At 49.4% G+C, this 26,610-nt stretch overlaps 1 protein-coding gene across 3 annotated transcripts; it reads right to left on the bottom strand.

Moving 5' to 3' along the window:
* Positions 1–904: 904 nt before the first annotated feature.
* BNIP5 (BCL2 interacting protein 5) lies at positions 905–22,195 on the bottom strand. Of its 3 annotated transcripts, XM_037844604.1 has the most exons (12): positions 22,025–22,195; positions 14,088–14,695; positions 13,016–13,138; positions 11,511–11,575; positions 11,004–11,244; positions 9,928–10,059; positions 8,886–8,947; positions 8,392–8,632; positions 7,431–7,562; positions 6,428–6,492; positions 4,636–4,899; positions 905–2,963 (listed from the first exon to the last, which is right to left on the bottom strand). In XM_037844604.1, exons 1-12 carry the CDS (start codon positions 22,060–22,062, stop codon positions 2,928–2,930), a joined length of 2,007 nt encoding a protein of 668 aa, XP_037700532.1. In that variant the 5' UTR covers positions 22,063–22,195; the 3' UTR covers positions 905–2,927. The 3 variants fall into 3 exon arrangements, with proteins under 3 accessions (XP_037700532.1, XP_037700530.1, XP_037700531.1); XM_037844602.1 differs by lacking the exon at positions 22,025–22,195 and having other exon boundaries at positions 14,088–14,801; XM_037844603.1 differs by lacking the exon at positions 22,025–22,195 and having other exon boundaries at positions 8,886–8,944; positions 14,088–14,801.
* Between the last annotated feature and the right edge of the window lie 4,415 nt (positions 22,196–26,610).

The following is a 26,610-nucleotide window of genomic DNA, read 5'->3' as shown; positions in this document are numbered from 1 at the left end:
TCCCTTTGGCCCCAAATCCATAACCAGTGAGGTCTTTGGGCATCTGGGGTTGTGTCTTTCACTGCCATGTATCCCACAGAGCTACCGTAAGACCTGGTGCATAGTAAGTGCTCAGTAAATGTGGGCTGAATAAATGAACTAATGGATGAGGCACAAAGAGGGCACTAACATGGGTTCTTGGAGTTGGATCTGACTGTTGCTGGCTGTGTGACCTTGACTCTTCTCTGAGCCTGAGTTCCCTCATCTGTGAGCTGAGAATGCTAATGTTGCCCCATCCTGCCCACCCCACAGTGTTGCGTGAGGCCCACGGGTGGAGAATGTGAACATGGTTTGAAAAGGAGAAAAGCCGGACACACAAAAGGATGGCCTTCCCTGGGAAGCCGCTGGAAGAATTCACATACTAATGGGGAGGGAAAAGGAGGCCTTCGATACCTTTCCATGGAGACCACGTTTTCTGAACCAAAAACCAGGAACTGTGTGCTATTTTTATCCTGGTTTTGAGTGACAGAGTTTGAACATCAGAGTTTGGGGGACTAATAAGACCCCAGGAGGTAGAATCAGGATTGGCCCAGATTTTCCCAGACATACAGATGTGGTAGCATAGCATAGTCAATGAATTGTCACCTGGAGAGTCACAGAGTTGTCAAAAATCAGTTCTGGAGGGAAGTATGAGGTCCCCAGGGTCACCCAGCTTGTGGGCAGCTGAACTAGAACAGCACCCGGGTTCCCTGCCGCCCAGCCCAGGGCCCTTCGACTGCTCAGTGAGTTGGCATCCTCGGGATGGGTTGGGTGGGGAGCAGGGGCAGGGAGGCTGATGCCCCACAGCCTCGCAGGCCCCAGCCTGTCATCGATGTGCCAGCCGGGTTTCCCTCTTGCCACCATCATGAACAACCCAGGGCAGACCTTTGGGCGAGTTGATTTTTTTATTTGCTCAAATAACACAGTACAAAAATGAGACTCAGATGCCAGCATCGGGAACTCATACCAAATACTCATACAACTTAAAGAACATCATTCCAAACAAGAAACTATGTACAAAAGGTCCCTGCCCTTCATTTCATAACTTATTCTGATCCTTCATATTTTGGTGCTGTGTTCCTGAACACTGCCTAAAAAAAAATCCATAAATACCACCCTCACCCCACCCCTGCTCCACTTCTCAGAAGCAATAAAAATTAAACGAATTTTAGAATATGCCCAGTTCAATGTCCCAAATCTTTGCCTTGGGTTGCAGGTCAGTCCCATCTAAGGAGCCAGGGTGTCCCTGCCCTCAGCCCTCCCCTCTACAGTCTCACCCCTTGGTGCTAACCGCAGTTCAACCCGGCAATCCCATCTCCACCAAGGGTACCAAGATTTAGTTGGCCATCCAGGTTTTAACACCCTCTTCCCTATGGCCACGTGTTTCAGGCAATGTCCACGGGAGTCAGACCTCTGTTCAGTGTCCTGTGTTGGAAGTGACTTGTCCCATCCAAGCCAAGCTGTTGAAATTGTTGAGCTGTGCAGAAGGCAGCACCTCTACCAGCCACAACTCACCTTTGTGCAAATACAAAAAGGAGCTTCTCCTCAAGACACTTTACTGCCATTAATTGGAAAATCATTGACCATAAATCTACAGATCTACAATGTTCAGAATGTGAACATCAACCCCTTGGGTAATGTGCTTTGGGGCAGTGCACACCAATGCAACCATCCGAGTGGTCCTGCTTGCAGCACTCCTCCATTTCGTGAAAATTACCCAGCTTGTAGCCATAATAAGAATAACAACATACATGGACACAGCACTGTGTAATTTTCAGAACTCATCATGCCTATTTTCTCACTGGCTCTTCACAAATCCCCATGAGATGGGAGAGGTCCAAGGCATTAGCTTCATTTATATGGTCATAGAATTATAGGACATAGGGTTGGAAGATTCCAGGGGTCCCTCACCTCTAGCTCTCTCCCACTTGGGGCCTGCAGAGTTCCTGGAAGGCATCTATGAAACCATACAGGCATCAAACATTGATGTTTTGCACATAGATACACATCTGTTTAAATGCATGTGGATATTCTGGTGAAAGATTAAATAAAAATTTGTTTTTTAAAACTGAGACCCATTTTTAACATCTGGAAAAAATGTCCACAGGCCTTCCACGTGATAGTGGGCATGTTTTAAGCCCCTATGGATTGAGAAAATTCATGATGACAAAAAAGATTAAGAATTTAGACATACTTTTAAATGAAAATAAAAATCAGGAGACCGGCCCAGGGGGACACAAGATGGCATTAGGGTTGGCCCCAGAACTCAAGGGTTTGATTCCTGGTCCAGCGCTCGTGGCCTGCGCCGGTCAAGGGCGCCCCCCCCCCACCATTTCCTCCCTAACCCACGGGCCACGCAGTGTTAGCTGAGGACCAAGGCCGCCCAGGGAGTGCTTGGCAGAGCTGCCTGGGTCTCAGTTGTTTTCCCATTCATTCCTTCACTCATTCCATGAAGACTTAGAGATCACCTCTAGCCCAGTGGAGAGCATTTAGCCACAGAGCAAAGGTTCTGACCCCCTCTCTATAGAGAGATATCATCAAGACAGTGCTGGAAGAGGTCTGACGGGTCACCCACACCAGCCCAGGACCCAGGGTGTGGAGTGGAGAAGGGCCATGCACAAGGTCTTGCAGCAGGTTCGTGGCAGGTCCAGCAGGTGCACCCAGTCTTCTAACTCCCAGTCCAGCACTCCTTTCCCCCATCTAGAATCGTGGACAAATGCGTTGTGCAGTCTCGGTATTAACAAACCCACAATGGTGTGTGGACACAGAACGGTTGTCCTCTCTTGTCTTCAGTCATGTCTGTGCAGCACAGGGTTGAGGCATCATGAGGCATCTTCAAGGTCTCCTCCTGGCTAAATCTGCCAATTGTCTGGCCAGTTCATAGGAACTTGGGGTGCAGAGCACCACTTTCAATCTGGACTTTGGGTCTGAGGACTTGTAGTGTGCTGGAAGGAGAAAAAGAGCAGAGGTTTTAGTCATAGCTCAGTTAACTGTGGGTCCCTCATAAGCTGGCCCCGCAGTTGGAGCTACCCTTCTTTTCTAAACCTTTCTCCTCTCTGGTAACAACATACTTCTCATTGTCCCACCAACACCCACACTAGATCCACCTTGGGGTCTTTGCTCATGAGGTGCCTCTGCCTATGGTGCTCTCCTGGGCCTTTCTCCCAGCTAAAGCGTCCCCATCCTCAAAATCAATGACTGCCACCTCCTGGAAACCTCCCAGGACCAACTTGCTGCATCCACCTTAATCACCGCTCATTTGGCATTTAATTGCTATTTACTTCTGTCATCGGTAAACCCTTTGTATTTTGCGCTAGTGTATGACATCTTTGAAGGCAGGACCTCAGAGCACCCTACACAGAGAGCACATAGGAGTCTTTCGATAACTAGTCCTGAAGGCATGAGTGAGCGAGTGAGTGAATGAATAGTTAGTAAAACCAGGAGAATTGGGGCTACTGAGGATGTCAAAACTGATGGCTCTATAATATCTTTCACAAAGAATTCATATCACTCCATAAGCTTGTCATCTAACCCAGCATAGAGGGCAAATTATCCATAATATCTCCCCTTTTACCAGAAGAAGACACTGAGGCCAAGAAAAGAGAGGCACCACCAGGAAAACAAGACAATATAGAGCAAGGCATTTGAATGATGAGGTATAACTATCATGAAATGCGACCAGCTTTCTCAAGAGACTGATCAGATGGCCTCTAAAAGTAATTCCATTAGAGAAAGGCAGAAGTGATTTGAGTGATGGTTACACCATTACAATGTGTCTGGTTTCCCAGGGGACCATTTGGACATAGAGGCTCTGGTCATGTTTGTCCAACACCAACAAAATGTTTCATTCCACTAAAGTCACACCTTCATTTAGTGGCTTCTATACTATAGATTTGAATCAAATGTTTTAAGCAGGTTACCTTAAGTGATTTTGAAAAGGGTAGGGAAAATATTTGTTAGATTATACCAGAAAACATATGAAAACTCAGAATTAAAATATATATATATAAATATAATCTCTACAGGGAAAATCCCAAAGCCTCTAGGAGAATGAGGATTATTAAGAAAAGCATGAAACCAATCAGAATGGTGAGGGTGATGGCAGGGAGAGGCAATTCTTAACCACTTAACCAATCAAACAACCAAGGCCAAGGTCAGTAAATGACCACCTCCTAGGAGCCTTCAGAACAGCCTTATAGCCTTCTCACTCCTTATTTGATATGTAACCTGATTTTGCTTTGTTATTTAATTTTTATGACAGTCTGGAATTGGGAAGCCAAGCTGCAGAATCTATGAAATAGTAAGGGGCATGCTAAGATAGTAACCAGCCAGTATTCCATACTGATAGCAGTATGAAAATGTGCATACAATTAGAGACCAGAGCCAGATAAAGAAGATGCTAATCATGGAGTAAATCCAGTGAGGATATTAGAAAGGAAAAAGATCACCACACTGTAGAATTGTCTCAGAAGGGCTTAGTGAGGAGATGGCATTTGAGCTGGACCCTAAAAGTTCTGCACTAAGTAGGGCATGGGAGAGGACAGTAAGTGGATCCCACTTGAGACCCCTCACAAGCCTTTCTGTTGTCTCTTGTGTCATATTGCCACCCCTTCTCACCATCAGGGTCTCCCTGTATGAGAATTGGGCGTAAGTGTGCTGACTGTAGTGGCACACCAGGCCCATGAGGCGGGGGACCGCGTGGCTATGGTTGCCAGCAAATTTCTTCGCTAAGCCATCAGCAAACTGGTAGGGTCTCCCAGCAAGGTTCCTATCAGGCTCCGGGGGGAGGGGATCTTGGCTGTGCAGGGCAGCTGCCAGCTCTCTGAGGTTGGAGTCTGAGAACTTGTAAAGAAACCTCTTAAAGCTGGGGTGTCGCCTAATCTGGAAACAGAAACGAAGCAGATGATCAGCATTGTTGGCAGGTAGTCCCTTCCCACCAATTGTCCCCTCCCCAGCTCCATGCAGCCAGGCTGGGCACCCCAGCACCCCACTGTCCCCAGGATGAGCTCTTCTTGTGAAACTCTGCTGCTCTCCCCACCCCCTGGCCTCTCAGAATCTCTTCTGCAAGGTCCAGCTCAAAGCAGCAGGACAATGAAAAAAAAGTGCAGGTCATGAATATAATTGATACTACTGGATTGAACTCGTGAATGTGGTTAAAATGGGAAATTTTGTACTCTGTATTAGTAACTTGAATAAAAAGTCTAAAAATAAAAAAGCCAAACAATGCAGCTCTTTGGATTCAGATAACTAATGCTTAAATTGCTTTTACAGACTTTGTGACCTCTCTGAGCCTCTGCTTGCTCATCTATGAAATGGAAGTAATAATATCAGATTAAGTGAGATCATTTATGTAGAGTGTTGAGTGCAGAGTAGACATTAGATAAATTATATTTTCCAACCTAAGTCCTCTCCAGCAAGCTCCTCCTTTTAACACATAAATGTCTTAGGGAGGGTTTCCCCAGAAGCAGACCTGGAGAGGACTTGGGTGCAGGTAACTCATTTGTAAAATGATCCCAGGAAACATTGATGGGGACTGGAGATGTGGGACAAGGATGGGAAAGTAGCCCACGCAAGGGGGCAACTGGAGCTTAAACCCTCCAGGGCACTGTGGGAGCCAGTGTGGAGCACACTCCTCAGCAGTATCCTTCCTGAGGGGTGAGGGAGCTGGGGTATTTATACACCAACTCTCTTCAGCCCTTGGTTGAGAGCTGCTCTTGGAGAGGTGAGGGGTGTTGATTCCAGCCTAACCCATGGGTGACAAAAGGGCTCTGGAGACCAGTCCTCAGGCAAAAAGATGCAGGTGCTGGCAGCTGGAGTCTGGGCTGCCACGGTGACCACCCATCTACAGCCTGAGCTCATGCCTGATGCTGCTTCACATGCCATTTGTGTTTGTCTCATCAAGTAGACTTTGAGCTCTTCGTGGGCAGGGACTTCTCTTACAGGCTAACTACTAGCAGGGGAGGAAAATCGGTAAGCTTGAAAGAATTGGAGACCACACAGAAGTGTGTGGCCAAGACGCAGTGAAAGGGAGGACAGCAGAGGATGGCATTGTCAGGCCCCCGAGGCGTGGGAGGAAGGAAGCTTCCAGAGAAGGTGGGCCATGAGCTGCACTTTAATGGAGGACTCAACTCAGGGAGTTCCTTGCTGGCAGAGGGTGCTGCATGAGCAGTATATTATTGTAAACTAACATTTGTCTCATCTGCTACGTGCCTGGCATTTTTTATATATGCTAAACTTTTTCAGGTAGGTATCTATCCCCCCTTTTGCAAAAGAGGACACTGAGGCTCAGAGAGGTTAAGGGACATGCCAAGGCTACCCAGAGATGCCGAGATGGGGATTGAACTCAGGTCTCGGTTGTGGGTTGATGAGGCTCCCAGTATCGACCTGGGGAGGATTGGGTGGTCCTCACCTGCTCACCCAACTTGCCATCCACTTTTTGGAGAAGGGCTACCAGCTTCTCGATGATCATCTCCTCTAAAGAAAAAAAAGGAAAACTGAGGGGCTATTGACTGGGTGATCCCTAATTCCCTTCCAACAACAAAGTTCTGCCATGACACAACCTCGATTAAAGAAAGTATTTTAACTCTAAAACACAGCATACAGATTAGTCATGAAGGGCAAAGAAAACCCTTCCTCCTAAACTAGGGTTGGAGCATGAGAGTTTCATTTGGATTTGCTTTATAGAAATAGAAGGGACCTTGAAGTTTATCTGCCCAGGCCCCTCTGCAACCACATTCAGCTCCATTTGACAGATGGGGAAACTGAGGCCTCTCAGTGTCCCTTATCCAGGTGACAGAGTGGTCAGGAATGAGAGCTGGGACCAGAAGCAGCTAAACTGAGTGCAAGGAAGGGAAACACCATGGCCAGTGATGCCACAGGACAGGGGTGCACCCATCGACTTCGGGTACAAAGCAGTACTGGGCCAGAGTCTCTGCTCCTACTGATTGCTGATTGTAAATATTCAGCAAGTTTGTGAACCAGTCATCAGCTACTGTAAGCTCGAAGTCAACCATAGTGGAAGTATGTGCACCACAGAAATCTGCCAATGCTACAAATCAGAGCTTGCCCCATCCCCAGCCCCCCAGAACCTGTTTGCCAGGGCCCCACTGGTTACGAGGCACAGAGCAAGCCAGGGATTCTACCTGCAAAATTCAAGCCAATAGAGGGTCGGTGGCTAAGGCTCATCCCACAGAGCAGACAGGGGTTCTCTGCCAGAAGTAGGCGCTCCACCTGCAACTCTGCCCCAACAGTCCCTGTTTAAAGGCCAAGCCTGCACCCTCCCCTCCTCCAGAGTCTCCTGGGGTATCCGTCAGCTGCCTCTCCAGTTCCCCACCCAGATTCAGCCTGTGAAAATCCCTGCAAAAGAATCCCCCGGGGAAGTTGCCCCAGGCCAGAGCAAGGATGGTACTAACTGGATTCACACGCTCCCTCAAGCTGAGGCGCCCCCTCTGGCTTGCAGCTTCCAGCTTCAGAGGGTGTTTCTGGGGAGCCGACTGGCCCCCGGTTAGCAGGCGAGGGCTCCTGGAACTCGAGATGCTCCAAATCTGAAGGTGAAAAGGAGATGGCGTGAGCGCATTTTACATCTGTCTCAAATCCACGAACGTATGGCTGAGTGTAGTCTCTGACCAAGTGTTCTCGGGCCCTGGCGTGCCAGGGGCCCTGGTTTACCAGGCTCCTTCATGAGTTCCCTGCCCCCTCAGACCTGCCTCAGGAGCCCACAGTGCTCTCTTTGCCCTCTCTGAACCCCTCTCCGTCCAGGAGCAGGGCAGTTAGGAAAATAGTCACGCTAACAGGAAAATAATAGTCCCACCAAGTGAACCCCACTTGCCCCTTTATTCTAGAAGACTTTGCCAAGTCACTTAGCCTGTGTGAACCTCATTTTTTTCATCTGTCAAATGGGAGTAATAAGACTGACCTCACAGGGTTGTGAGTGGATTAAATAAAATAACATGTGAGAAAATGGCAGGATAGTCGGCACTCTGCAAATGGCAGGTGGGTCCCTGCAGACAGCTGGTCCCCAGGCTCTGGTGTAGTGAAAAGCAGAGAGGCCTGGACCCTAGTTCATCAATCCTGGGTCTCTGTAATATTTTTTATTAGCTTTCCAGGTGATTCTGACGAAGAACCGCTGCTCATACACCACATTTGTATTTTAAGTATGTAAGGGCGGTAGTGTATTGTGGGTGATGGGTCCTGCTGTCAACCAGCCCTTCTCTCCTCTCCACAGCCCCCCACCTCCCCGCTCTGCTCAGACCAGGAAGCAGAGGTCAAGGCTGAACGTGCCCTGCCACCCAGCTGGCCAACTTCTGCTCCGGAGGAAGCTTCTGAGACCAGGGGCAGCCTCGCTGTTACCATGGAAATGCGAGGCCTACTCACCGAGGCTAAGGGGAATGGAAGGCCGATGGCCACCGACACACGTGGGCAGAAAGCCGTGCTTCCTGGGCAGCCCGGCCTCAGGGCTGGCCGCGCCTGCAGTCCCCGCTCTCTTGGGCTCCTTGGAACCGTGTTTCTTAAGAGAAAAGGGTCTCCTGAAGCTGGGCTTTCTCTCTTGGGATTTCTTCCTGCAGACTGGGGCCGGGTTTTCTACAGCCATCTCTGGCTGCTGGGCTTGACGTCGCTGTGGGAGGGATGAGAGAAACTGAGTCAGGGCCCTGGACTTTGAGGAGATTGCAGGGGCGCGGGGGAGAGACACCAGAATGCCCTGAATCAAGCAGACTGACTGACAAGTGGGGAGCACTCTGAGATGGGCAGGGGAGGCTTGGGGAAGGAGGGGTCCTGGAGCTGGGCCTTGGGGAGACGGAAATTGTGGGGGCAGGGGGAGGATAATTGTGCCAGGTGGGCCAGGGTCTACCTGGGGAAGCCTTCCTCACCTTTTCTGCCCCCTGCTCTTTCGCATCTTGGAGTAGGTCAATGATCTTCTGGAGGAATTCTTCTAAAAAAAAGGTCAAAGGGGTTGTTTAAATTTTAGAGAGCGGGCTTCATGGGGACGCACATGCACCTGTGTGTTCACCAGCGAGGGCCTCAGATGTGCTGGGTTAGCTGTGGGGCAGACAGCAGTGAGTGGAGCAGATGTGGCCCTGCCTGCAGGAGGAGGTGCCACGAGGCCCCTGGGGAAAGGCCTGGGTCCCCAAATCCCTTCATCTTCCTCCTCTTCTGTGCCTAACAGGGACACCCTCCCCATTCTCCCTAAAGCCACATTTCCTGTGAAAAGCAAACCAGGCAGAATCCGGAGGTGAAGGGATGGAAGTAGATTTTTTTTTTGAAGGATTTTAAGGCACTCTACTGACCGCAATTATATGATGCAGGCCTGGCTCTACCAATGCTAAAATAATAATGACAACAGCAGCTATCCTTTATTGAGCTTCCCTCCTACGGCCCCTACCCCTTTCCATCCTCTTCACGTCTCCTGAGGCTCTGCTTCTCAAGCTGGGCTACGTAACATCACCAATAATACTAATAACACTAAATAGCGGCCAATATTTGTTAACTGCCAACGGGAGCTGCTCTAAATGCTTTATGGTTATTAACTCATTTAGAGTCTCCAACAAGTCTAGGAAGTAGGTACTATTATCATCCCCATTTTTGCAGATAAGGAAACTGAGACCAGAGAGATGGAGTAACTTGCCCTCATTCACACAGCTGGTAAGGGTCAGAGCCCATAATGCTTTCCTCGCATCACTTATGTCAACCTCCCCAAGAAGGGTGCTATCACCACTTGAGGCTGAGACACCATAAGGAACAGGTGGTGTCTGGCTCAGGGCCTGGGCTCTGGGCCCCGGGCTGCTCCCCAGCCTGCTGAGTGGTTCGGGCCAGGTTACTGCCCCTCTCTGGCTCGGTTTCTCTTCTGCCAGTGGTGGGGTCAGGCCAGAGGTGCTCAGAGGGGCCTCTGAGAAAAGGCGAGAGGGTACTGACTAGATTCCGAGGCTCTGTCCAACTGCAGCTCCTCTTCCGGCCCCCAGCTTCCCTCCTGGGTAGACAGCTCAGAGGAACTAGGATGCCCAATGTCTGTAGGGAGGGCCTCTTGGACTTCAGGTTCTTCCAAGTCTGGAAACAAAATGAAATGGTGAGTGTGCCGTGTCTGTCTGAGGTCGTAAACACAGAAGTTAGCCCAGGCTCCAAAATGGGCTCCGAGGCCAAAGCACACCAAGTCCTTTCTGGTGGGTGGCTGGGCTGAGCCATGTCTCTGATTTATTGGCCCAGACCAAGCTCCCTTATCCCTCCACCCTTCCGCTGTACTGGCTTCTCCAGGCTTTACTTCTCTCTCCTCCCTCTCCTGGCTCTCCCATCCCTCCACCATTTTGTCTTGATCCATAGGTTGAATATAGATACCTCTTCCATTGCATGAATTACTAAGTCACAACCAGATCCCCCTGCATAAAAATATCTCCCCCTGTGGCTGAAATTCCACCATTAGAGATACACTCTTTGGTGTTAGGCATTTGTCCTCACCTTTTAAAAATTCAAATTCCCCTAGCCAGGGAGAGCTGTTAGGCTGTTCCTCCCTGATGCCTGGGATCAAACAATTTTGCCATGTGACCTTGAACACATTGCTTTACCTCCTGGAGCCTCAGTAAAATGGCAATAATAGTGTATACTTCAAAGGTGAGTGTGAGGATTGATTGAGATATAGGTTTTGCAATAGCGGAGTGTCTTATTTTGCAGGTGAAGAAACTGAAGCACAGAGATGCAGAAAGGCATAGAACCTATAGCTCAGAACACAGGTCTCCTGCCTCCCAGGCTCCAGTTCCTTCTTGCACCACTAACCCCCACTAGGCTGCAGAGAGATGAGGATGGTTGGCAGATCCCTGAGCTTAGCTGGGTTGCCAGACCTTTCTCTCTTCCCCACAGCCCTCCCATACCGCTCAGGGCAGAATGCAAAAGTCAGAACTGGGACAGCAGCACTTAACATGGCCAACTCCGGCCCTAGGGAAGGTTCCAGAGGTGGAGGTAGCTGTTATGTTGCTATGGCAACCACAAAGCCTGCTCACCAGAGCTACTCGGGATGGAGGGCCGATGGCCACCAACACACATGGGCAGAAAGCTGTGCTTCCTGTGCGGCTGGGCCTCAGGGCTGGCAGTGCCTGCGGCCCCTGCTCTCTTGGGCTCCTCAGAGTGGTGTTTCTTAAGAGAAAATCCTCTCTTGATGCTGGGCTTTTTCTCTTGGGATTTCTTCCTGATGGCTGGTGCTGTGTTTTGCGGAGCAAGCTCTAGCTGCTGGACTTGCCGTCTCTGTGAGGGAGATGAGAGAAACTGAGTCAGGGCCCTTGACCCTGAGGAGAGGGGAAAGCTGCCCTGGAAGCAACTGGAGAACAATCAAGGTGGCCCCAGACTAGGGGAGCAACAGAGCCCGGAGTAGTAAGGGACTGAGGTCTGGAGGCTACAGGGAGGGGGTAAGGCTGGAGCCGGGCCTCGAAAGACAGGGAGGGTTTAAGCAAGGAGGGGAAGGAGGAAGGCTGCAAGCACTGGGGGATCTGCACAGCCGGCTTTCTCCTCACCTCTGCTTCCCACTGGTCTCCCACTTTTTGGAGAAGTTCCACTATCTTCTGGATGATATCATCCTCTAGAAGAAAGCAAATGCATCCAATTAATCTTTCTAAATGACTGTCTTGGATTTCTGGGTTGGGCGAGGCCCTGTTAAAAGCTCTTGAGGCCACAGAAGGGGGAGGAAAAATGCTACATTCCACGGTCAGATTCTTCTGAGGGAGACCTGGGCATTGGACGCTCCACAGGGCAAGGGTAATAAACCAAAGCATGAGTTTTTATGCAGGAAATTTCAGGTCAGTCCTGAGCATTTGATAAGTGCTCCACTATTCCTTCTGAATGTCACACATCGGTAAACATCTGCTCTGGGCTCAGCAAGCTGCATGACATTGGGTAAGTTTCTCAACCTCTCTGGTCTCCATCTCTTCCTCTGGGAAATGTGAATCATAATCCATGCCCTGTCTCCCTCAGAAGGTTGTCAGGCCATCAAATGAGGGACAGTACTTGGAATGCTCTCTAAGGGTAATGCTCATCTTCCAAGCTGCAAAATTTCCTGTGGGGAAACGGTGGTGACCCTGCCTAACTGAGGTGGATGACGGCAGGTTGTGGGCAGGCTTGGAGGCAAGCCTGTCATGTCTGCGCCTCAGCCACATTCCCAAGGTTTACAGAGAATCCACCAACAACTGAAATGATTTTTCTTTGATACTCGCAGTCAACCTATTCAAAGACAATATGCCCAGATGACCTCTGGGAGCTGCCAGCTGATCAGATTATACATAAAGAGGTGCAAGTAGCATTCTCTGTTCCCAGGCTAGCTGCAGTTTCAGCTCCCCTTACTCCCCACTCTCACCTCCCTCTTGCTTATAAATCCTGTTTGGCTTTTGATCCTTGACTCAGTCTACCAGCTGATTCCCTCTCATGTGAGAAAACAACTAGCATGTAAAACAATTAAACAGGTTACAAACTAAATGTCTCTCAGTTTTTCTTTGACAGGCACATTTCATATACTTTAAAATATCCCATTCTCTCCAGACAATTAGATAAAGAGGGAATTAATCTTGATTTTGTTAGGTGCAACAACAATATTGGGGGTTGTATAGGAGAATATCTTATTTTTTGGAGATGCATGCTTAAATATTTAGCATTTAAATTTTTTAATTTAATTAATTCAAAATTATTTAGCAACCAAATTATGCACACATGATGAGGCAAATATGGCTGACTGTTAATAAGTGTGAGTATATATATGTAATTAAACTGTTCTTTCCACTATTCTGTGTTTTTTAAAGTAAATAGATTTGAAAAGAATAAAAAGAAAAAAGTCCCATCTCATTAACACATTTGCCAGCAGCCTTTCCCATTCCTGACCTTCCCCTGCGAAACTCTAAAATAAGTAAACATGCACACAAGCACCAGAAGAGACAAGCTAGTGCACACATCTGAGGTCCAAAAAGCGTTCAGGACAATCCACCCCACGTGTTCGCTGTCTTCCCAGCCACGGACGGAAAAGGACACTAACTGGATTCGGGAGCACCCTCAGGCTTTCGCTCCTCTTCTGGCCGGTGATCTGTGGCTTGGGAAGAAACGTCTGAGACTCCAGCTTTGATGAGCAAGCACCCATGGAGATCAGGAGCTTCTCTACCTGGAATAAAGGGTTAAGTGAGTAGGGCAGGGGGTGCGTGTCATCGACATTCGACATTCAACATTCGTCTGAACTTGCTAATCAACAAAAGAAAACAGCACAGAATCCAAAGCAGGGACAGGCCCAGCTGGTGAAGGCTCTAGGCTTAACCAAAAAAATCAGATTTGAAAAGAAGCCGTCTCCACTCCACCGCATTAAAATCACCCCACCCTACCCCAAATCCTGGATCTTCCTTTAATCTCTTCTCCCCATTAAATACACCATGTATTTGGAGGGCTACAGGATGGGGCTCCATCTCCCCCCAGGTGTAAGCAGGGGCATTCAACTCTTAGAAATTCATCCCCAGGATCCCTGGAGTCAGATTAGGAGGCATCTTAGGGACCAGGTCCCTCATTTTACAAATGAGGAAACAAAGGTCTCAGAGAGGGGTAGCCATTTGATCAAGGTCACACAGCACATTTATTCCCGATGGAACCAAGTCTAGAATGGAGATCTCCAGCACCCCAGCAGCCAGCAATTCCTCCTTCCCCTGCACCCGCCCCAGCCCTCATATGTAGACAGGGATGTAGCACTACCCTCCTCTCGCACTTCCCAACCTGTCCACTTCTCCTGGGACCATGCTTCTCAAACTGGGGTGCTTAGCAACAATAGCTACCATTCTCTGAGCACTTCCCATAAGACAGTAACTATCGTTATCTCCATTTTACCAGTTAAAAAAAAAAAAAAATTAAGGCTTAGAGGGCAGTCATCAGCCCGAGGCCACACAGCCAGTATGCGGTGGAGCTGGGGTTTGACCTCTAGCTCTTAGCCAGTGTGGTGTTCTATCTCAAAGAAATTTCACGGTGGCACTGTCCCCAGCAGTAGCCCCCAACCTCCCCACGTCCCTCTGTTGAGAGCCCTATGGGGAAGGACGGTGGGGTTGCCATAGAAACCGGCATGGTCTGCTCACCCCTGCGAGCTGGGCCCAAGTCGGCCTCCTCAGAGCCCAAGGCGGCTGTCACGGGCAGCCCCGCCCCCTTTGTTTCCTCAGCAACATGTTTCTTGTGACCAAAGGCTTTTCTGCGGCTGGCCTTCTTGTCATGGGCTTTCTTCCTGATGGCTGGCTCCCCGGGGGTCTCCGGGAGGTCCACAGGCTGTGAGAGCCCGTCCCTCCCCTTTGGCTTCCTGCTGGCCTTTTCTCTGGGCTCCTCAGGGCCTGTCCTCAGGAAGAAGTACAGCAGGGTCTTCAGCCAGCCGGGACTGGCCCGCTTCTGGGCCTTGTCCTTCTTAGTGTCCTGTGGGGGTCTCTGCTCACTGGGGAGAAACTCCTGGGTCTCCTCCAGACAGAGGGCTGCAGCCAGAGTGCCTGGAGCCTCCAAGGGTTGAGCTTGTCTCTCCAAACACCTGGGCCCATCGCTGGCCGTCCGGCGAAGCACCCTCTTGCAGGGAGCAGTGTACAGGGAAAGACACTGGCAGTGCCCCGACTCCGAGTCCTTCCTGGGGATCTGCGGCCTGTCCAGAGACCTGGCTTTCCTAGCCGACAAAGACTTCTTTGGGGCCCGCGGGTTCTCCATTGAGCTGCAACCAAAACAAACAGCTCCCTTAGAAACTGCCGCGGGGGCTGCCGAGGCTGCCCATTGGGCCATTCCCTTCACCAGCCTCTCGTGCCGCCACTTTTCCAGAGCTGTTGTCTCCTTCAAGTTCCTTAGCAACCCGGGAGGGAGGAGGCATCATCATGCCTGTTTCCCAAAGAAGGGAAACTGAAACACGGAAGGTCATGCCCCAGATCTGCCAGCTCCTCAGCGGAGGAGCCAGGACTAGAATCGATCTGGCCCAGGTCACAAGACAGAGTGACCAGGTCAGGACCAGATGTCCCAGCAGCTCCTCAGCTGATCAGCTGAAGCGTCACTGAGCTGAGAGCCCCTGCCCCAAACCCTTCCCTCATCAGCTTATCCCAGAGCCTTCAATTCTACCAAGCCCCCCTCCAGGTGTTTACCATGACTTTATACATCCCTATGAATATGGAAATATGTTACTTGGGAGGGTGATGCACAAACACTCCCATGGGTTCCTTCATCACATTCCTATCCCCACCCCAACCCCCACCCTGTGCCAGACCCCTGAGGGAATGGACACATTGCTGGTAAGCTTCAGATGCACCACAATGGCACGAAAAGGCCAAAGCCAGGAGCCACTGCTCAAGAGAAGCAGGCTGAGATGAGAGACCCTGGGAGAAACCCTGGGCACAAAGCAGGGACTAGTGGCAAAGGAAAGCTGGAGAAGATGAACCCAAGTTACATTCCCTTTTCTCCAGGGTTGCCCCTACCCCACCAGCAAAGCTCACACTGCAGAACCTGCACTTATGTGGATAGGTCTTACCACGCACACATTTTAGAGTCCCCTGAGGTTTAGTGGGAAGAACTGGATTGAGTGGGTTATGGAAGGTGAGGCATGGTGGGCTGAATAGTGACCCCCAAAGATGCCCACGGCCTCATCTCCAGAACCTGTGGATATGTTACCTTCCTGCAGACAGCTCTAGAAGCGGGAAAAGGCAAGAGAATGGATTCTCCTTGAGAGCCTCCAGAAGGAATGCAGCCCTGCCAACACCATAATTTTAGCTCACTGAGACTGATTTTGGACTTTGGGCCTCCAGAACCTAAGATAATAAATTTGTGTTCCAAAGCCACTACATTTGTGCTGCTTTGTTGCAGCAGCAGGAGGAAGCCAACACAGCCTGAGCAAGAAGCCGGCTCCTGCCCCTGAAAGGCCTCGTGACTGTGGGCAGCTCGTGCATGATTGCTGGCCCAGTGTCCTCATTCAGAACACGGTCATCTGACCAGCTGCTGTGAATTTCATCAAACAGCTCAGGAAATGGTAACTCTGTTCTTCCAGCTGCTCAGGGCAAACGTTTGAATTCAGCCCTTACTCCTCTCTTTCCCTCCCCACATCTGACCCATCAGCAAGGCCTCTTGGTCCCCCTGTCAATAGCATCCAGCATCCAACCATGTCGCCCACCTCCCCCTCCCCCACAGGGTCCAGGCCGCCATCAGTGCACACCTGGATTATTGCCATACTCCCGACTGGCCCCCCGTGCTCTGCCTCATCCTCCTTGCTGTAAACTCCTCCCTGCGGCAGCCTCAGGGTCTTTGAAAACACAAATTAGAGCAAGTCACTGCCCTGCCTCCAATGGCGCTCCTTACACTTAGAGTCAAATTCTGAGTCCTCACAATGGCCAACAAGGCCGCCCTTGCCCCTGTGACTGCACCCCACTCGCTGCCCTCCGCTCACACAGCCCTCCTTGCGGTCTCGCAGGCCCACTCCTGCCCCCTGCAGATCACTCTTCCCCAGACAAACTTGTTTCATTTCCTCACTTCCTTCAAGGCTCAGCTTAAGTGTCAGTTTCTCAGGGAGGCCCTCCCGTTAGCGCACCCTCTGTCCCTTACCCTACCTCCTGACATTGTGCAAGATCGTGTATTTATGCATTTTGCAATTGCTTTTGTCTGTCTCTCTCTCCGTCCTTTGTCTGTTTTGCTAGGTTGTGTATCCTTAGAACAATGTCACATCACAGGCCTTCAATAAATACTTACTAAACAAAGGAATAAATGTGTAACAAAGACGCTTAGTAAACTACAGTATGTAAGGTAAATGTGGATGTGTAATTAACATGCAGTAAATGCACTTGGGCCTGTCCCACTTCAGAGTCCCAGAGCCCCTCCCATTCTCCGTGCAGAAGGAGGCAACTGCCAATGGGAAAGGTGAAAATACACCACCTCCTCAGGCTCCAAGCCGGTTCAAGGGAGGGCAGCGAACTTAATTTGAGCATCTTTAATCTCCAACTCATGGGTCTTTCCTATTTTCCCAGAGTTGCTCAGAAAATTTTTGTCCTTTGGTGGAAATTAAAAGAAAAATAAAATATGGTTTTGAATCTCAAATCTGAACTCCAAGAGTGTCCTATGAAGTTTAGATCCACAGGTCATCTACTCTAATCTGTACACATTATAACCTTATCATGCATTGGCATAGGGTGTAAATTATGTATTTATATAATATCTCCAGTTTTTACCAACAGACCCACTTACTCTAAAATGTACTCTAGTGTTATATACAGCCTAGGAGCAAAAATCAGGATCCATAATTGAGATGTTATATGTGTGGGGATCCTGTGTGAATGGGAGGAAGATACACATAAAGAGAAAAGAAAAGATACAGGGGCATTGCAGAGTGATCGGAAGGTGAGCGTAACACTCCGGAAGCCTGCCCTCCTTGAAGCGTGGTCTGGTGTGTGTGTGGTTGGGGAGGGCGGGCTGGCCGGCGCTGCAGCCCCACTGGCTGAGGCTGGTGGTCATCAGGTATCACCCCCACTGCTGGGTCCACACGTGGACAGCCAGGCAAATGACAAAACAGGCTCAGGAGGAGGCAGACAATTGGAAGGGCTTATTTGTGTTTTTTTCATGTTTTGCTATGTTCCCTAAAAGGAGCCCCTGGGATATAGTTAGTACCGTTAGCCATACATGCCTGGACCTTATATGGACATTGACCTGTGTTCTTCAAAGCCTCAGAGGCTGCTGTATGGTTGGACTTCCAAAATGCCATGCAGGGTGGGATAAGAAAAAGAAATCATAGAGGAAAATGTCTGTCTTTGTTCTTACTGATATTTTCAACCAAGATGAAACAAGCACCCACTGTGCACCAAGAATGTGCTTGGGGTTAGGGGTATAACTATGAATAAGACGCAGCGTGTGCCCTCAAGGAGAAGATCCTGGAGGAAAGGGGATGTGGGTCCCTAGCGGTGTCAGCGATGTCCATTCCCCTGGCATCTGCTCCCTCTTGGTGGCACAGGGTCTTAAGAGAAGATACATTGAACTTGAAAATACTTTTAAGATCAAAGTAAACTGAGCCAGGTATATTTACTGAACAGTGCAGAGTTCTCCCTGCCTTTTCCCTGTGTTCCTGTTGTCAGGGCAAAGTTGGGTGGGGCTGACTGATAAGCTTCTCAATCACCAAACCAGAAAGTCAGCCAACCTCACACAACACCCTTGTTCAGCTCAGCCCCTCTTCTTCCTGCTCTATCTTGGCTCAAGGGGGCCCAACTCACAGAGATCTTTACCCAGCTAACAGAAAAAGAGGCACCGTAATCTTTCTAAAAGCTCTCGCTGCTGTGCAAATGTTTTTCACCATTGCTAATAGTTGCTTTGCCTTCCCACCACTCTCAAAGAACATGCTGCTACTTCTAACCAGAGCATCAGACAATGACACCAGGCCACGGTTTTCCTTCTTGATGTTTTTTCAAGAAACCTGGCTAGATTTGGCCACCTCCTCCCTGGAGGAGCCAGTGCCCTGAGCCCAAGGAGGGTGAGAGAAACTTACGGAGAGGAGCCGAACACAGCAGCTGCTGCAGCCCCAGAGGCAGGGATAGGAGGGTGTGGGTGAGGTGTAGCCTCAGCTATCCCAAAGAAGAGAGAATCCCAGGCTCCCCCAAGGTCTCCTGATTCCAAATCCAGTGACCTCTTCTCATTCCTCATCCCCCTAAAAGTGCTGCAGCATTTGACACTGCGTCACTTCCTTCTTGCGATTCTTTCCTCTCTTGGTGCTAAGACCAAATTCAGCCCAGTTTTCCTCCTACTGACGGCCCCTCCTCTGCTTGAGAGCCCCTGGCTGGGTAGGGAAAGCAAACCCACCCCTCTTTGTCCTCAGCTTTTCAAAGTCTCTGAGCCCTGAGAAGATTATGCTTTCATTTTAGTCCCTCCCCAATTTCTGTATGTACCAAAATTAAATCTTTCTAGACTTCCCAGTTGTAAAATTCTCTTTTTCCAGAATTCATGAAAACAGAACTTGCTTTTTCCTTCTCTTTTCCCATTTTTCTTCCTCTTGTGCTCCTGCCCTGCCCATGGGCTCACCCGTGTTGAACCTGTCAGGGATCCTGCCCTGTCCGGGATGTGCTTTCAGACTGGTGACCCCACTACAGCAGCAGATCTTCAGCTGCTCTGGGAAGCTTGTTTATTGCCTTTGTGGAGACTGAATTTCAGAGCAAAGTCCAAATCAACTCAGAAATTCCCAACTGATCTGCAGAGCACATGATTTCTGATAAGAGGTGACTTATTCCAGTGAGGTGTATAAAAACAACAAACAATACAAAGAAAGTACAGAAAACTGACCTTGAGCTACCATACTTTTTTTTTTCTTGGTTATTCTCTAAACTGTACACTGACGTCATCTATACACTTATCTCTATTTTCCGCAGCCAGCCACTTTGCTCTGTACCTGCTCATACACCATGTCACATAGTTGCTCCCCTTTGTCTCCTCTGTAAGCCACACACAACAGGTATTTAAGAAATAACCAAACTGCTACACACCCTTAGTGAAAGTGTATCCCAGAAACACGTATGCACCCCACTAAACCAACATGGACTCATAACACCTTGTATTTGTCATGTCTCAATTGTAAGGGAAGAATTATTTGTGCCCTCTGCCTCCCTGTCTAACTCTAAGTCTCAGGAGGGAGGACCCAGACTGTGTGGGTCGGTGCTGTATCCACGGGGCCCTGGAGGATCTTAGTATTCATGCAACGAAAGAAGCACACAGGTGTGCAGACAAACACAAAACCATCTCAACTCAGTGCTGTGCCATGTGGCGTCCAGAGAGCTCTTTCATCTACTTTGTCTCCTTTAATCATTGCCACAGCCCTAGGAATCTGACAAGCTAGCAAATAGGGAATTGAAGCTCCAAACAATTAAGAGACTTGCTCAAGACCCCATCACCAAAAGCAGAGACCTGGGACTTCTGAATCCACTTCTCCTGATTCTAAATCCCATTTCCTTTCTCCTACACCGAGCGGCCTTCCGTAAATATAGACACTTGTGTACACACACGGGGACTTACCGGTGAGCATAATTGCTATTTTGCACAGACAGAGATAACAGCATCCACACACTTGCCCTCTGGGGCTGGTACACATGGAGTCAGATGTTCACGTTGTGCCAAAATACAGAAACCGGTGCACCGGAGGCGAAGACTGTAAGCATGGCACAGGCTCACAGACCCCTGGGCAAGAAACCCATCACGTATCAGTGGGTTCGAGGGCCAGGGCCGAACCACAAGCTTACGTTCTACTTCTTACTAGCACAGGCGGCCCATGACCATTTCACACTCAGAACCCCAGGGTGAAAGCCATGCCAATCTGAGCTCAGAGACTTCAACCTGGGCCTCTGTGATGGTGCGGCTCCTTTCTGTAGCACATCTGTTTCAGGGCAGTGGAGTTTGCCCCCCACACCTCTGCACATGCGATGTGGAAAGGAGGGTCCTGGGGAGAGACCCACGACCTCCACTGGCAGGACTGGAGTTGGGGGCAAGACATCATCTCTTCCCTCCTCAGTACTTGAACCCTGCTTCCCAGATGTCAGATGGCAACAATTCCAGGTACTCCTTCTCCTTTTTGGGGTACCTAATAGGTTCTTAGAGTTAGAAGGGACTTGAGACCTCACCTCCTATAGAATAGGAATCCTTTACGCCACACTCCTGGCAGAAGACTCGCAGCGTCTTGTTGATCACTGCCTATTATGGGAACTCACCACCTTTCAAGGCAGAACCTTCCACTCTCAGTCAGCCCCAATTTATAGCAGTCGCCCTTAGACTGGACTGAAATCTGCCAGTGGCATCTTTCGCACACCTGCAGAGGGGTCCCGTCGCCCCATGAGTCCTCTCTGACCCAGCCCAACACCCCTAATTCCCCCAGATCTCTTGGTGGTTTCTCACCCATATTGTTTCCAGGCCCATCAGGAGTTGGAGCCCATTGTGACCCCTTGCTTGATACTCCCTAGCAGTCCTTGTCGACTTCAAAACACAGTGCCCAGGCCTGGACCAAGGCCTGACCACTGCCGAGCTGGCAGGACCTGCACATGGCTCATTCGAGCCTGGGCACAGCACTGCAGAGGGGGTCAGCTCTGCCCGGGCTGCCCCACAGGAGGTAGAGTTTGACCCTCTGCCTGTTCCTTCCAGTCACCACCACACACATCACCTGGTGCCCATTTTCCAAAGGATCAGTGATTTACATCTCTTGGGGACCATTCAAAACTCAGAAGAATGAGCTCCTCAGAGGTGAACTTCAGGCGCTGTGAGTGAATCCGCAGCCAGGCAGATTTGGGGTGGGGGCAGGGCAGACGTCATTCATAAAGCTGGAGAACTCCAAAAATTATCTCTGCTCCCTCATCCAACTCCTAGAGTGTGCTCAGGAGGCGCCCCCACCCCACCCCATCCTCCACACCCAACCCCATCGTGTCCTCTATCCAACACCACATGGCAACTGCTGCCAGGGAGTGGGGTGGAGATGGTGGGTTAAAATGCCCCCCAAAAAATCTCCCAGCAGAGCAGCAGGTCGCCAGCTCTTTTTTATAAGCTCCCCTTTTTGGACTAACTTCCAAGAACCGTAAAATCATAGAACTTTAATCCCGCCCTCGGCAGTAACACCTCCCATTTATGTGAGTTATACAGTTTTGCTATGTACCTCCACACACAACTCTGACTCAAGGTCTACAACATCCTTCAGGGAACCCAGCAGGATGGGCATGTACCAGCCCCCCATTCTACAAATAGGGAACCCAAGGCTCAGCAAGTGAAGCTCCTTTCCCAGGGCTGCATGGCTAGCAGACTGCAGGGCTGGACTGGAGCTCAGAGCTTGTCATTCCAAGTTAGTTCAGAGCTCTTGCGTGACACCCAGTTGAGATCACTTCATTGAACTCTGCTCTGTCTCTTTAGAGATGAGAAAACTGAGGCGCACAGACGGCCCAACAAGCCAGCAGTGGAATTGGGATGGACTCAGTCTGACTCCTGGGTCTACCCTCCTTTCAGCACCCCGAGACATCTACCCAACTGCTTCAGCCTCCAAAGGCAAGGGTGTTGTTCAACCAACCTCGGACCACTGAAGTCACTCCTGTCCCGGGACACCATCGGCTGGGATGCGCGGGCTGCGTTGGGCACCCCTGCAGCAACCAGGCACCTCTCCCCGCTGGCTGGAAAGGGTGTGTGATGCAGGGTCAGACCCAGCTCTCCCAGAAAGAAGAGGCTGCTGTTGCTGCCACAAGTTTTCAGAGTGGCTCAGAAGATGCTTTTGGTCATATAAATCCTATCGCCCAGGAGCTGAGCTCATGGGCAGCCAATCCAGAGAGAACGGGCGGGCCCACCCTCCCACACGTGCAATGGTCTGGTCCCAGCCCTTCCTGGTCCTCCAGTTGACAGGCAGCTTAGCTCAACTGGAAAAAAAAACAGTTTCACTCGACAACTTCCTTATTGCACCCAAGCCCCAAAAAGAAACCAACCTTCCAGAAAACGACCTTTGGCCTGGCTAGGGAAAGACCAGTCCGTGGACTTGTAAACAAGCCTTTATGGGAAACGCAGGCGAGGGGTGGGGAGAAGGAGGAAGAGGTTTGCTCCCACTCTGTGTAGCTTTATCCCCTCCACCACCTTCCCTTCATTCTCACGGAAGATCAGCAGGGAGGGAAGGATTGAGAAAGAGAAGCGACTGAGGGAACACATATATTCCTTGACTTGGAGACAAAACTCAGAAGGAAGAACTGATAAAGGGCATGTTTTCCAAGACTACTACCCCTGGTTAGGGTTGCCATGAACCTTTAGAGGACATTCTAAGAAGTCTTAAAAAGTCAGGTTTTCACTTACTATAGCATCTGAATTATTTTATATACATATATAGAGAATACATACATATGTTTATAATCAGAAATTTTAAAAGCTAGGTTTATTTTAAACAAAAGCAAAACACGTTTGCAATCCTACTTTGGTTCATTGACCTGGGAGACAACACAGAGTCAAGACTGGAAATACCAAGCTTTGGCCCAGCCCAGACCTGCAACCACCTGCCGGCTGGGTGGCCTCAGGCAGCAGACATGCATCTCTGAGCCTCTTTCCGCACTTAGAAAACAAGAGTGATTGTGAGGGCCAAATGGGATCCTGCTTATAAGGAAAGGAAGAAAATAGAAAACCAAAAGAAGAAAATTTATTGAGTGCCTACTATGTAGCAGGCACATTTCTAAATCCTTTCTGTGTATTAGCTCAAAGCCTGGCACCTAATAAATCACCAGTAAAGGGCCAATACCTTATTATAGGTAGCAGAGTTATCAATGTCTCATTCATTCCATCAACAAACAGATTTTGAACCCAACTACGTGCCAGCACCCTCGGCACTGAATACGGAGAATTCACTAGCCCAAGAGGTGACACAGGTTTCAAACAAGGGGTTAAATATATTCCCATATTGTTCATTTATATAACAAAACGGTATTGGTCAACCACCTCCTTCAGGCCTCGTGCACATTGTACGTGCTCTTTTTTTATTCAGAGGTGAGTTAGCCTGGCCCAGCCCTCGGGGAGTTTACAGTGGAGTTGGGAAAATATACACAAGAGAAAATCATAAAACCAGGTCGAAGGGCAGGGGCAGTGAGGCAAGCAGGGCATCATGCTCCTGTGATCCTGCAAATCTCCTTGCAGGTATATGCACCCCCAGTCCTCGCAAGGGGGACACCCATTGTGGGGCAGCCGTGGACACTCAGCACCTTCTCAAGTCAGGACGGAAGACCAAGCCTAGTGCTGCACCGGCAGCTGCTTCCCGGCGGCCTGGGCAGTCTCACAGCATGGGGTGCCCCGTGCACAATGAAGACGCGGGACCTTTTGTTTGAAAATGACTAAGAATTTCAAGACAGAGACAACAGAGGGGCTCTCTGAGCTCAGGGCCCTGTGAAGCCACCCCAGCAGGGTCCCAGGTGTGGATATTCCCAATAGAACACTGTGGGAAAGTACAACAGAGGGAGGAAAGAGGGAGATTGAGGATCTTTCTTTGAAATGTATTTTCAGGTGTAACATATAAAAAAGGGCATTAATCCTAAGTATGCAGCTCGAGGAATTGTCATGTGGGGAATAAACCTGTGTAACCAGCACCCAGAGTAAGAAACAGCATTACCAGAGCCCCAGAAGGAACCCCCTATCCCACGCCCCTTTTCAGTCAGTGCCCCCGGGGGCACCACTGTCCTGACTTCTAACAGCTTAGATCCGTTTTGCCTGTTATTGAGCTTTATATAAAGGGGAATCAGGCTGCACTTTTTCTTTGTCTGGCTTTCTTCACTCTACTGCGTGCTTGTGAGATTTGGCCATACTGTGCATGTAGCTGTAGCTCCAAATTCTCAAGACTGACAGCACCAAGGGTCTGAGAGCAAGTGGAGCTACAAGATCCTCACATGCTGCTGGCGGGAGCAGAAAATGGCACAAGCACTTTGGAACAGTGCGTCGCCACATCTTCTAAAGCTGAACAGACGCTTACCCTATGACTCAGCAATTCCACTACTAAATATATACACACAGATATATATATACACGCTCCCTCACCACCCCGCCCCTTTATGAAAAAAAACACCTTTTATGAGAGTGTTCATAGCAGCGCTATTTGTAATAGCCCAAAACTCAAAAACTTGAAGCTATTCAAATGCCCAGTGACAACAGTAAATAAATAAATGGTGCATTCACAGAACAGAGTTTTTTCCCCCCCAGAGAGTTTGCATGTTTGTTTATTCACTCTCTTGTGTGGATGCGTGTGCAACACAGAGACACAAAAGATAAGCCTGGTCTCACGTGAAAATGGAGGAGTACCAAACTAAGAGCAGGGTAGAAGAGAGCACCCCAGCCTCAGGAGCAGCGGGTGGAGCTGTTCTCAATAACATATTTAAGAGAAGAATTTTCATGAGACACTCAAACCTCTCTGGGTTTGGAACTCAGCTTCCCAGAAATCACCACCCATCTGGGCAAGAGAATTTACATTATGGAAATGTGGTGTGGGACTTGGATGACTCCCGGGACAAAGAGCAGCCTGGAGTGTGAGAACACGCCCTCCTCTCCAGGGCCATGTCTGCTACCTGGAATCCAGGGCCGGCTCCCTATTCGAGGTCCAGCCCCCACCCTGTGTCTTCTTTCCTTCCTCAGGGAGAAGCACCTGAAGGACTGTGACCCCGCTCCTTCCCAAGCCAGGTCAGCACCCAGGACCAAGGTCCACCACCCCCCCCCACCCCGCCCCGGCAAGAAGGAAATTTCAAAATATTCTTTCGGTTGGTGTATAAAATGACGGAATGTTTGTTTGTGCCTAAAGTGCTCAATAAATCTCAATTCCCATCCACTCTCATCTGCTCATGGACTTTTCCTGTCCTTCCAGTGGCTCCCAGAATCTCCCCTCCCCCAGTTTTTCTGGGGCAACTCAGGGGCTGCTGCTCCCACAGCACCTCAACTCCCAGGTGAGCGACCTTGGGCCAGGTCCTTAGACTCTGTAGCAATATTATTAGTAATTCTAATACCAACAGCCATCTATTAAATACTTACTATATGCCAGGCCCTGTACTAAAAGCCTTTGCAAACATTACTTATTTTTACCCTCACAATATTGTTTATAAAGTATATATTGTTATTTTGCAGATTAGGAAACCAAGGCTCAAAAAGATAAAATGTTAAGTGGCACTACTGGCAAATGGCAGATTAAAACCTGTCAGTCAGTCTCCAAAGCATGGTATTCTGCTGTTCTTCTGACCCTCAGTTTTCACAACTGTACAATGGGAATAAATGATATCAGCCTCACAAGATTGCTGGGAGATTTCAAATGATGTGACCCACGTGGGCTCTGTTCTAGTTTGCTAATGCTGCCAGAATGCAAAACACCAGAGATGGACTGGCTTTTATAAAGGGGGTTTGTTTGGTTACAGTTACAGTCTTAAGGCCATAAAGTGTCCAACATACACATCAACAATCAGGTATCTTCACTGGAGGATGGCCAAAGTCATCCGGAAAACCTCTGTTAATTGGGAAGGCACGTGGCTGGTGTCTGCTGCAAGTTCTGGTTTCAAAATGGCTTTCTGCCAGGATGTTCCTCTCCAGGCTGCAGTTCCTCAAAAATGTCACTCTTATTTGCTCTTGGGGTATCTGTCCTCTCAGCTTCTCCAGAGCAAGAGTCTGCTTTCAACAGCCATCTTCAAGCTGTCTCTCATCTGCAGCTACTCTCTCAGCTTCTGTGCATTCTTCAAAGTGTCCCTCTTGGCTGTAGCAAGCTTGCTCCTTCTGTCTGATCTTATATAGTTGTCTAGTAAACTAATCAAGGCCACGCTGAATGGGTGGGGCCACACATCCATGGAAATTATCCAATTGGAGTCATCACCCAAGTTGGGTGGGTTGCACCTCCATGGAAACACTCAAAGAATTACAATCTAATCAACTCTGATACATCTGCCCACACAAGATTACTTCAAAGATAATGGCATTTTGGGGAACATAATACATTCAAACCGGCACAGGCTCCCAGCATGGAACACATGGTTGGTACTTGGGAAGTGGCAGCATTAGCTCAAGAGGAGCCCGTGTTGAGGTCTGTAAGGAAGGGTTATGTTTAGCTTTCACATAGAGACAGCATGTAATAGGGAAAATGGGGCAGAACCAGCTTAAACAGGCCCTGTG

The sequence above is a fragment of the Choloepus didactylus genome, chromosome 7, assembly GCF_015220235.1.
Source record: "Choloepus didactylus isolate mChoDid1 chromosome 7, mChoDid1.pri, whole genome shotgun sequence".
NCBI lineage: Eukaryota > Metazoa > Chordata > Mammalia > Pilosa > Megalonychidae > Choloepus > Choloepus didactylus.
This window is presented reverse-complemented; position numbering and strand designations above follow the sequence as displayed.